The 12199-nt window shown below is 30.2% G+C and overlaps 1 protein-coding gene across 1 annotated transcript in view; it reads left to right on the top strand.

The window, feature by feature from the left end:
- The window catches only part of LOC134722304 (hepatocyte growth factor receptor-like), a 28939-nt gene extending 20872 nt beyond the window's left edge, over positions 1–8067 (top strand). Inside the window, exons 20-25 of the mRNA XM_063585942.1 lie at positions 240–323; positions 1600–1784; positions 2841–2950; positions 4850–5012; positions 6336–6472; positions 6933–8067. Of these exons, the coding sequence (XP_063442012.1) occupies positions 240–323; positions 1600–1784; positions 2841–2950; positions 4850–5012; positions 6336–6472; positions 6933–7176 (923 nt within the window). The 3' untranslated portion in view covers positions 7177–8067. The remainder of the gene's footprint in view (positions 1–239; positions 324–1599; positions 1785–2840; positions 2951–4849; positions 5013–6335; positions 6473–6932) is intronic.
- The last annotated feature ends 4132 nt before the right edge of the window (positions 8068–12199 follow it).

The following is a 12199-nucleotide window of genomic DNA, read 5'->3' as shown; positions in this document are numbered from 1 at the left end:
CTTTTTGCCTACAGGATTTAAGTTATATATTATAAAGAACCAGCTATTACATACAAAAATAGTAGAATATTTTAAAAGATTGACATTTTTTATACTAGATAAAGAAAGGCAACAGTAGTATACCGCTGTTCGAAATTCATTAATCGATTGAGAAAAAAACAAGTCCGGGTTTTTATACATATTAATTTATTTGTAATGTGACATATATTTGATACTTTGTATTTTGATTCATCATTTAGGTAATTTTGGTTGTGTATATAGAGGATACTTAGAAAAGCCCAATGTCAAAGGATCACAGCTTGTAGCAGTGAAAACACTTCATCGTAAGATTTTTTCTCACTTGTATCATATTACTGAAAATAAGACTAAAAGTCAGAGTCCTTTTTCAACTTCATTTTGAATTTGTTTCTGTACTGTTACCTTAATTTCTGTTAAGTCCGTATGTCATTTTCTAACGTTTCTTACACAAGAAAATTTTAAAAGGAATTCTTCTAATAAATTATTCTCATCAGATGTTTTTTTTCTATTTGCAAGAAGTTCCTTTTTAGATATGAATGAAAACAGAATATTTGCCATGAAATATGGATGAGCATTATTGGTGTAGATGAAATTAATGTATTTTCATTCGTAAAAACTTGTGCTGTACATATTTTTTTTAACACTTACCATTCTGAATTGATTTCAGAAAATGTCTAATTTTCGTTTATTTGCAAAAATATGCGTATGAACTTAACCCTGCTGCTGAAACATATTGATTCCTTTAAATCTAGGGTAGAGGATCACGGGAAGGTATGGTTGATGTCAGAAGGTGGGAAGGGTGGGCGGTAATTTGTCCCAATTAAAACGTTGAACACAACAGTTAGTAGGTGGGAGTGAATCTGCTTTTTGTTCAGGAGTCAAAAATACGGAATTTTACGATGTTTTTCCGTATTTCACTTGTTCATTTTATTTGACTAGTATTTCATTTATAATTTACTTGATTAGTATTTCACTTGTTCATTCTACTTGACTAGAATTTCACTTTTTCATTTAATTTAACTTGTATTTTACTTTTTCAATTTACTTGATTAGTCTTTCACTTATCCAATTTACTTGACTAGTATTTCACTTTTTCAATTTAATTGATTAGTATTTCACTTGTTCATTTTACTTGACTAGGATTTCACTTTTTCATTTTACTTAACTAGCATTTTACTTTTTCAATTTACTTGATTAGTATTTCACTTGTCCATTTTACTTGACTAGTATTTCACTTTTTCATTTAATTGTTTAGTATTTCACTTGCTTATTTTATTTGACTTGTATTTCATTTTATAATTTACTTGATTAATATTTCATTTGTTCGTTTTACTTGACTAGGATTTCACTTGTTCATTTCACTTGACTAGTATTTCACTTTTTCAATTTATTTAATTAGTATTTCACTTGTTTATTTTACTTGACTAATATTTCACTTTTTCAATTAACTTGATTAGTAGTAGTTTACTTGTTAATTTTACTTGACTAGTATTTCATTTTATCAATTTATTTGATTAGTATTTCACTTGTTCATTTAACTTGACTAGGATTTCACTTTTTCATTTTTAATCTATGTTACAGAAGATGACCCAAGACAGTTAGATGTAGATAGCTTTGTTGAGGAGGCATTAATAATGAAAGATTTTCACAATCCCAATGTGCTGACTTTAACAGGGATATGTTTCGGCATGGATGACATGCCTCTGGTTATTTTACCATTGATGACACATGGAGATTTGTTATCATATATCAGAAAGAAAGAAAATGCAAGTATTGACTTCTGAAAATTTAGTAATAATTCATGTGGGCTTGGAATTTCTTGTGATTTTACCACCTTTATGCTAAATATTTTACCACGAGCAAAAGCAAACGGTAAATGATCAGAATAAATGACCAATCTGTTGAAAAATCAATATAAGTTCAAGCCCTTATGAATAAGTACTATTTTAATAAAACAAAGATAGCCATTCTTTTGAAAGAACAATTTTTGTTGTTCCTGTAATTGAACATATTTAGATATGGAAATTATACAATTTGTTGTCCATTGTTTGTTTATGTTTTCACTTTTTCGACAACTTATAGTTTTTCATTCATTCATTTTCCTCTAAATTCATTGTTTATGACGTCATTTACACCATCTGATTTGAGGTAAATCATTCATTAAAAGCATACACCTTGGAAGTTGGATTGTAATAGCCAAGACAAACTGACACTACCAATCAGCTGACATATGAATATATTTGAATTTTACCATTGGTGTGTACTCCAAGCGTTGGAAGAATGTCATATTAGAGTGTACCATTACTGACTACATAATCACTAATATATACCTAGACATATCTTAATGGACCACAAGGACACTTATTGGACACATTAAACATAAACACTGACCATTTCAGTAATATTCGTTGGATACCAATTTTCATGGATTTATTGGATACAGTGGAACATGTTCAACGAATTAAAAATATTCTAAAGGAATGTATGCAGACTTTTCCGAAATCACAAATTCAAAAATCCATGAATATGCAAGTTTTCCTCAAACCACGAAAATTGGTACCCACGAAAATAAATGCATCCACAGTATTTATTTGATATAGGATTCAATTGTTACTAACAAAATGTATCTAAGTTGTAAATATTATCTGTTAAATCTTAAATTTGCACTACATGGTATTGCAATTTCCAAGTTTTTCTGCCTCGGCACTGATTTGAGTTATTATGTCGTCCTATTTATCATTAGTGACCTGTGGATCCTTTTTGGAATAAAAAATTAAACAGAAAATTGCACATTGAATTTATTAATGTCTCGTCTTTAATAGAATCCAACTATTAAAGATCTGATCCTGTTTGGAATAGATATAGCTAGAGGTATGGAGTACCTCTCTGGGTGTAAGTTTGTACACAGAGATCTGGCTGCTAGAAATTGTATGTAAGTAGACAAGTATTTGCTGTGTTGTATAGGTTGGGTTTTTTTCATTGTCGAAGTCTGTACAGTGATCTATAGGTTCGTGCCTCTATGCCATTTGGTCTCTGGTGAAGACTTGTCTTTTTGGTAATCATTTCACATTTATTTTTTTAACACATATTTTTTAGAATAAGGAGATGCAGTAAGATTTCCAGTGAGATGTTTAGATTTATTAATTATGTTTACTTAAATAAAAACAAATTGGACAACTACAAGAAGTTAGTTTCAGCATTGATCTGCATGAAGGGTAGACAATTTGGTCTGTTAGTATAAAAAGAGAATATGGTGGGTTTTGGCAGAAATTTTGTTGTACAGTTTTGAAAGAAAGATATTTTAAGCCCCCTTCTTCTTGCAGAGAGTATGGCACTCTCAAAATATTGGGATCAGATTGAAAGCTTTCCTTCAAATAAGATATGGAGTGATCTTGAATCTGGTAAACAAGCTTTTATGTGTCTCAAATTGTCTATAACTTGTCTAACATATATTTCCCTTTTTAATGTACATTATAACCAGAAGCATTACCAATGTTCAATTAACTAGTTTATGTTTACCAGGATGAAATTTTAACTGCCTTTAGAAAAATAGATGCACTTTTTAGTTAAATAAATAAATAATGTAATAGGCACTCATAGGCAGATCCAGACCCCCTTGTTATGGGAAAAATGTGGTTGAATATAAGGGGAATCACAGACGCATGACTGGAGTGGACCCCTTTAGATCAGTCAGCGTCCCCTCCTTATGAAAAGTTCTGGATCCGCCACTGACACTGTTACTGTGTTAATTATTGTAAGCAATGACACCAATACAAATGTAATTTTATAGTTTCTATACATGTATTTGAAGTATTTTGCTTGAATACAAAACAAAGATGTGGAAAGCAAAATTGAGACATTTGCTTGCACAAAGTAATGAATCCTAAACTGAATCTTCAAAGATTACTAATTACAACTTTGCCTGAGGGATTTGTAACCCTCAATTTAAGTACAACTTACTAATGAGGGCCCCTGAATGGCGGTTTGCCTAAAGTGACCAGTCTGTCCGTCCGTCTGTCCGTCCATAACAAATTGTGTTCGCTCTGTATCTAGAGAACCGTTATGATTTCAAAGTTTATACTTGAAATGTATATAACCTAACAAGGGTGTGTCATAATGATGTACAACTTCCTAGGCCAAAGGTCAAGGTAAAAAACTTTGGTTTTAGTAGACAACCGTCGTGTCCGCTCTATATCTTGAGAACCGTTATGATTTCAAAGTTTATACTTGATATGTATATAAATCAACACTAGACGGTGTGTCAAAAATGTATTTACAACTTCCTAGGTAAAAGGTCAAGGTAAAAGAAAATGTTCTGAATTGACAACTCCATGTCCTGTGATAAAGATACAATTTATTTTTTACACATTTTTCACAGCTGGACCCATAGAGATGGCTCCAATCTCAATGATATCAAGTTTTTCATGATCTGGTAATTCATCCCTAATTCATCAGTTAGAATTTGTGAATTTTAAAGCATTTACTATTGGATGGAAGTTACCCTTGTTGACTTAAAGTTTATCGAATAATTGTAAAAAGTGTAAATATACATGTCTTACATTCAACTTATTTTGTTTGCTCGGTCTTGGATACAGGTTTAAAAAAATCTTGCACTCTGATTTGCTCATTTCATAAAAAGAAAGCAAGATCTGAGATTTTGATGCATATGATTTTGATTTTTATTTAAATGAGACAGCAAACTAACAACAAGTGTTATAAACAGCTACCAAAACACTTATTGGAATTTATGCAAGAGAACTGCAAGTTTGACATTTCAATTTACATAACTTGTTTTTATTGTTTTTAATGAAAGGAATAGTTAAATTTGTAGGCTGGATGAAAATTTCCGTGCTGTGGTAGGAGACTTTGGTTTGTCTCGTGATATCTATGCCAAGAATTACTATGCTAGTGAGAACAAGAAAACTAAATTGCCAGTAAAATGGATGGCTCCAGAATGTTTGGAGAAAGGACATTATAGTGTTCAGTCTGATGTGGTGAGTTTTCAGAAAAGAAAAAGAAAACAATTATTAGACAAGTATTTTCATACTCATTAATAATCATTATTATAGTCTGTTTGAACTTTTGAAAATCAAATTTATTGTAAATGTTAGTGTTTTTATAGCCCATCTTTTTATCAAAGTGATATTTTTGTCATTTATTTAAAAGTTTCTAAATGAGTCTCAAAGATAAAACATTTTAAAGATTCTACCGACACAGACGAATCTACTTCATATTTAGACCTTTTTCTCGAAATGACTACTGATGGTAGGTTAAATACTAAAATTTATGACAAACGCGATGATTTTAATTTTCCTATAGTCGACTTTCTATTTCTGTGTAGCAACATCCCAGCGGCACCATCATATGGCGTATGTGTGTCTTAATTGATACGTTACTCTTTAGCTTGCTCAAAGTACGTTGATTTTTTTAAAACGAGGAATACTGCTTTCTCAAAAGTTGCTAAGACAGGGCTATGAATCAATCAAATTAAGGTCATCACTCTAAGACATTTTACGGTTGCCATCATGAGCTGATTGGCCATTAGGACAAAAGTGTGTCAGAAAGCATATCTGATAGTCTTCCTCAGTCATAATAACCTTCCATTATTACCGAACTGATCAAAGAAACGACAAGACGGATTCTGTATACGGTGCAGGAAATGCTTACCCTTCCGAAGCACCTGCTTTTACTCCCGTTTTTTTTTAGTGGAATTGGTGTTGTTTCTTTTTTATTATTTATAACTGTTGATGTAAATGTCTTTTGGTTTTGTGAGTCCTTGTTTACTCTTTGGTTTTGATGGTAATTGTCTCAATAGTAAATACAGTTTTTTTACAACCATTAGAATATAAATAAAATACACTAGAATTTAATGAACTCCATAGATAACTTAATCTTATTGTATAGAAATGTGAACAGAACACATTACAAGTACAAAAAGAAGATGTGGGATGATTGCTAATATATCTTTACAAGAGATCAAATGGCACAGAAATTAACAACTATAGGTCACTACACGGGCTTCAACAATGAGCAAAGCAAATAAGGCATAGTCAGCTTTAAAAGGCCCCAATATGACAAATGTAAAACAATTTGAATGAGAAAGCTCACGACTTAGTTTATGTACAAAAAGAATGAACAAAACAAATATGTTACACAGCAAGACTTAACAACCACTCAATACCAGACTCCTGACTTAAGACAGGCTAAAACCTACAGAATACCTGTAAAGGTAAAATCATTCACTTCATTGTCTGCAATATACTTTATTAATGATTTTTTTCTATTGATAATAGTTAATAAGACCTCTTCTATTGCAGTGGTCATTTGGTGTTGTACTGTGGGAGTTAATGACAAGGGGAGTTAACCCATACCCAGAGGTAGATAACTGGGATGTGCTACGATATATAAAGAAGGGTAGACGAATGCCACAACCACCATTTTGCCCTGATATCTTGTAAGTATTACCTTTTATGTGTTTTTTTTAAAGTTCATTGTTTATTCTTAAATATTGATTATGCAACCATTATACATGATAAATTCATAAAGGGGAGAGAACTGTGTGCTAGAAAAATTTGTAAAAAAGAAAAAAAAGCTCTTTGTTTTGATAAATGATTTCTTGGTGCTCTTTTTGTGTCAGCAAACTCTTGAATTTTTCTATATAATAATGCCATTGACTGTTTTGATGCATCAGTTAATATAGGTTTTATTAGAATAATACTTTGTTTGACCTTCAAGAATAATATGTATTTATGTGGTATTGCTGACTATGTGGTATGGTCTTTGTTCATTTTTGAACGCCGTACAGGGACCTTTAGTTGTTTATTTCTGTGTCATTTTGGTCTCTTGTGGAGAGTTGTCTCATTGTTAATCATATCACATCTTCTTTTTTTATAACGACTAATTATATTTTGCAGATATAAAATGATGTCAAAGTGTTGGTCATTTAACCCAAATGATCGTCCCAAATTTTCAAAACTTGTCCATGCAATAAATGAAATGATTAATGTATTGGAACAACAAATGAAGCAAGGACAGCATACAACAGACATTCAAAGTACATATGTAAACACTGACACTTGTACAGACTATCATTACCATGACAACAAACATCCAGCAGAAGTAACAGAGGCTATCGCTGAAGTGGAGAATTTATGTTAATTTGATTGGTGCAAATTTTTATTTATGTCTACGGCAAAACAATTCCCCCTCTACACAGAACATATTGAGCTCAGAATTACTTTTAGAAATATGGTATCTTACAGTTTGGTACTTTGAATCTTCAAAATGTGTTCAATATATTTTTGTGGCTGTACTTATGCAATTGGTAGCTCACAAGTATACGAAGAATGCAATGAAAACAGCCTTTTTTGTATGATGTTTAAAATGTATTGAGAATTTTAATTATTAAACACACTGCATTGAAAATACAAATTATGAAACACACTACATTGAGAATACAAATTATGAAACACACTACATTGAGAATACAAATTATGAAACACACTACATTGAGAATACAAATTATGAAATTCACTACTTTCAGAATACAAATTATGAAACACACTACTTAGAGAATACAAATTATGAAACACACTACTTTGAGAATACAAAGTATGAGAAACACACTACTTAGAGAATACAAATTATGAAACACATTACATTGAGAATACAAATTATGAAACACACTACATTGAGAATACAAATTATGAAACACATTACTTTGAGAATACAAATTATGAAACACACTACTTAAAGAATGTAAATTATGAAACACACTACTTTCAGAATACAAATTATGAAACACACTACATAGAGAATGTAAATAATGAAACAAATCTCATTTTTTATTGTAAATACAGTGACTATTACAAAAAGAGTACAGCAATTTGTTCTACCCTTTAGGATAACATGTTTAGTTATCTTGCACGGATACTTAAAGAAAAAAAATCTGCTGTAAGTATGTATTATAGTATTGATGTTGGATTAAGAAAGTCAATCTAAATTCATTTAATTACTGTGAATTTCCTAAGATAAATTGACATTCAATATTGTGAATTCTTGCTAAATCTAGTTATTGAGATTGCAAATCATTTTTTTATGGAAAATCACAACTGAAAATGTAAATGCAAGTTGTTATCCTTACATGTTGATACTGTTGCATTTTTTGCACTGATGCTAGTATAGCAATAATCTAGGAAGGTACAGTAGTTGGATTTCAATTTAGATTTAACTCTTGTTAGAGGAAGACATTTCAGTCTAAAAGTATGGCCAGATTGTGATTTCCGACAATATCAATTGGAATTAGGTTGTTTAAAAAAAACCGTAACCCTTCCTTAAAAAAATCGACAACAACAAAATAATATACACCAAAAAACCCACACAACCATTACTTAAACAACTACACATCCTTGTATATATGAAAGTATTAAACTGTAATGAGAAACAGATAATTTATATTTCTTACCTTTAGTTAATTTATAAAATTATGGAAATATGAGTGACTTTTAAAGAACTGCCTTTGTTGGTCATCTGCAATATTGTATTTTATCGAAGATCAACTTTTTGTTCTGTCCCCCCTTTATTGGTATTTTATCAGATTACTCTATATAAGAGATTTTTATTGATATATGTCATGTAGATTGATTTATTCATTATATTAACAAAATGTAAAAAGCTTAATAGGGAAAAGATAATAGATATCATCTTTTTTCCAATTGGATTGCTGGTTTTAGTAAGTTTTAGAAAAAAGTCAGTTTTCATTCATTAAATATCTTTATTCAGTATTTTAATGTATGAAAGATTAACTAATAAAATACTGTTTTGTCATTCACGATTTTTTTTTTACATAAAATTTTGAAACAATAGAGGAATGAAAAGAGATAATGTCCTGTGATTTCCTTCCCAAATTCTTCAGTCAATAAGTTTCTGAAAGCAAGGTGAATTGCTAATCGTTCACAGTCAAAATATTGCATATGCAGTTTTAGCTGGTAATGTTTTTTAGTAAAATTTTCAGGTTTCATGTAGATTCTTAAATGAACATTGTGATTACAATTTAACACAAGCACTGAGTAGCATATTAATCTATTGCAATAAAAAATCATAATATTTAATAAAATTTGTAGATTTAGCTAACAAAGTCCTTATATTTGTATAAAGTAACATTCATTTATTGTGGAAAATTGTTTTAACAATGAATTAGCTACAATTAAAAATTGCTTGCTAGTCCCTCTCTGTGATCACCATTAGATAAATCTGGCTCATTTCCCAATCAATCTGTCATCAAGAGAAGATGATTAATTCGATTTTCAGTCATAGTCTTTTTAAAAAATAATAAACAGTTCTTTATATTGGTATGTTATAATTTTAAACGTTTCAAATTTATGAAATTATATTCGAACATCAATGGTTTTGATACACCAATAAAAAAAACTGAAATATATTGCATTGATTCATTTTGTAATTATTCAAAATTATATCAGAAACCTAAACATAATTATAAAAAAGTGAACCTGTTAAGGGGAGACAATACTCGCATTACTTTTTCGAATTGGCACATAATACCACGGAATGTCTTTCTTGCATACAAATGGCACATCAATATAATTAATTAACTGTGCAATCGTGATCCACCTTCAATGATGATTCTGAATTATAAATATAACTAAAAGTTGTTAATCTATAGATAGTGAAGACTAATGAAATCTAACCCACTGTAAAAATATTTCTTTGCAATTTTTTAAAACTTCCTCAGAAAAATTCTCGAGCCACTTGACTTTCATAGCTCAAAATTAACGTTTTTACACAATTTTTTAATAAAGTGGTTACAGATTATTCTCTTCTTAAAGTGTAAGACGCAATAAAATCGTATGCTTGCACAATCTTAACGAAATACGGATTTAATTAAGTCCTGAACATTTCGACATTTCTTTGTATATTTTTAGCAAAAACCGGTTTTAAACAAATCAAAAGTACGTGTTAAGATCCGACTAAATACCTTTTTCCCGATATGGTCAGGTAAATTTGCTAGACAATGACCATTTAGGCCAGTGTTAATTTTATTTTTTAGCAGTCATGGTTTGCGGAGAAGGCTTGGATTTCTTGATTAAAATCTATTTGTGATGATCATTTTTTTCTTTTTTGAACAAAATCATCTATTGATTCAAGAAATTCAAGCCATGTACAGTATTTGTATTTGGGTCTGTTATGGTATACTCATTAGAGAATAATTAGAATGAACAAAGAAAAGAGAGAAAAACGGGCAATGATTAGAGAATACTTGGATGATTAAATATAAAGAATGGAAAAAAGAATAAAGTATAGACATTTTGTTATCTAAATTTTCAAAGAATCTTAAAATGAAGATTCTCAAATCAGAATCTCCCTAACCCCATGACACAGTACATTGGTTTTTTTTAAATCAATTTGGATACGTTTATACAATTTCCTATTTTAATTGTAAATGTATGACACAGCTTATTTTGCATATTATCATTCAATTTAATTTATTCATTTTGATTGTTTATCATTGCTCCATGATGTTTTTAATTACTAAACATGTGACTTTAATCTTGGATCAATTCATTTATCTAAGAAATATTACTCTACATATGTTAGCTTTCAAATGGTGATGTGAACTATTTTTAAATATTATTTGTATTTGGTAAATCATGTTTAGATATATATTTTCCATTTAAACATTTTTTGCTATATTTTTACCACCACGAGACCACACTCTTTTAATTTGGCCAATATTTAACTGATAGTTGAACTGTTTTGATTCTGTGTGATTAAAAAACAACCATTTTTCGTTCTCGTGAATGATATTCGTGTTGTTGTTAGAAATATCAATTCCTGGTATAAAATTGCGATAAATAATACATAACTTTTTCTCTTCCTGTTTTAAAACGAGATACGATGTTCGTCTGCGTAAGAAACAAATATGTCGGATATGTAACAGGGGTAGTCGATTGTGGCCTAAAAAATATTGTCTTTTTGTTGAATAATACCAATAGATTAAAAATTATCAAGTCAGGAATATGACAGTTGTTGTCCATTCGTTTCGACTAAGATGCGTTTGCGGTTTTGATTTTGCCATTTGATTAGTGACTTTACGTTTTGAATTTTCCTCTTGAGTTCAGTATTTTTATGATTTGACTTTTCACACACAAACTATATATCATTTCAAAGAATTATACCAAAAGACAACATTATACACGCCGCAACTATGACAATCCATTAAATTTTTGAACCACGTTTCTTTTCTAATTCGATTCTCGCAACTTTAACGCCGATAATGTCTGATAAGAATAATAATTCAGAAGCTTGAAATGAATTTTGTCTTTTTATATCAAAATAAGGAGATGTGGTATGATTATAAATGAGATAACTATCTACCTAAGTTCAAATAAATTGGATGTAAGCTATTATAGGCAACTTTGCGACCTTCGCCAATGACACAAAACCATACCGTTTTGCTGGCTATAATACGCCAAAAACACTGTTAGTGGCTTTCTATTTTTTCTTTCCCAAACTAAAATCCTCTGCTATCAAAGGTGTAGGTCCAGTAAGACCTCTTTTTGGCCCCAAAATATAACAGTTTTACAAAATTGTTAAAATGTAAACTTTTACTTAGTTATTGGATAGTAGAATGGTTCTGCTACACAAATATGAGCTATTTTTGACAATACAATGCACATATATTGGGTACTAGCACCATGAAGTCGTGCTAAATTACTGAAATCTTCACAATTCCAGCATTTAGTTACATTTTAGACGGTTTCCGGGTAAAACGAAAGTGGCCGCATTCGTGTTCATCCAAAATATTGAAATGGAAGCAGCGGCCACTTTCGTTTTTGACAAAAACCATCTGAAAAGTGTCATTTTTTCGCATATTTGGTAGATTTCTCATGTTTAAGCTGGAATCGATTAGTTTTTAATGACTAAATAAGTTAAAATCTTGCACATAAATTTATTGAATTATATGAAATAGACACTTTTAAAAGTGTTTAAAAAGTGGTCAAAATATTTCGTCAGATGAAACTGAAATTTGAGGCCAAAATCGGTCCTTAGCGGACCTACTCCTTTAAAATCTGGTTCTACAGTACAGAACAACATATGTATTAATTTGGTATAAGATAAAGCATTGACATCATGTGGTAGCACAAGGCTTTTGATATTTCAA

The sequence above is a fragment of the Mytilus trossulus genome, chromosome 1 (assembly GCF_036588685.1).
Source record: "Mytilus trossulus isolate FHL-02 chromosome 1, PNRI_Mtr1.1.1.hap1, whole genome shotgun sequence".
In the NCBI taxonomy this organism is placed as follows: Eukaryota; Metazoa; Mollusca; class Bivalvia; order Mytilida; family Mytilidae; genus Mytilus; species Mytilus trossulus.
The sequence above is the reverse complement of the archived record's forward strand: the minus strand, read 5'-3'. Positions and strand labels throughout refer to the sequence as shown.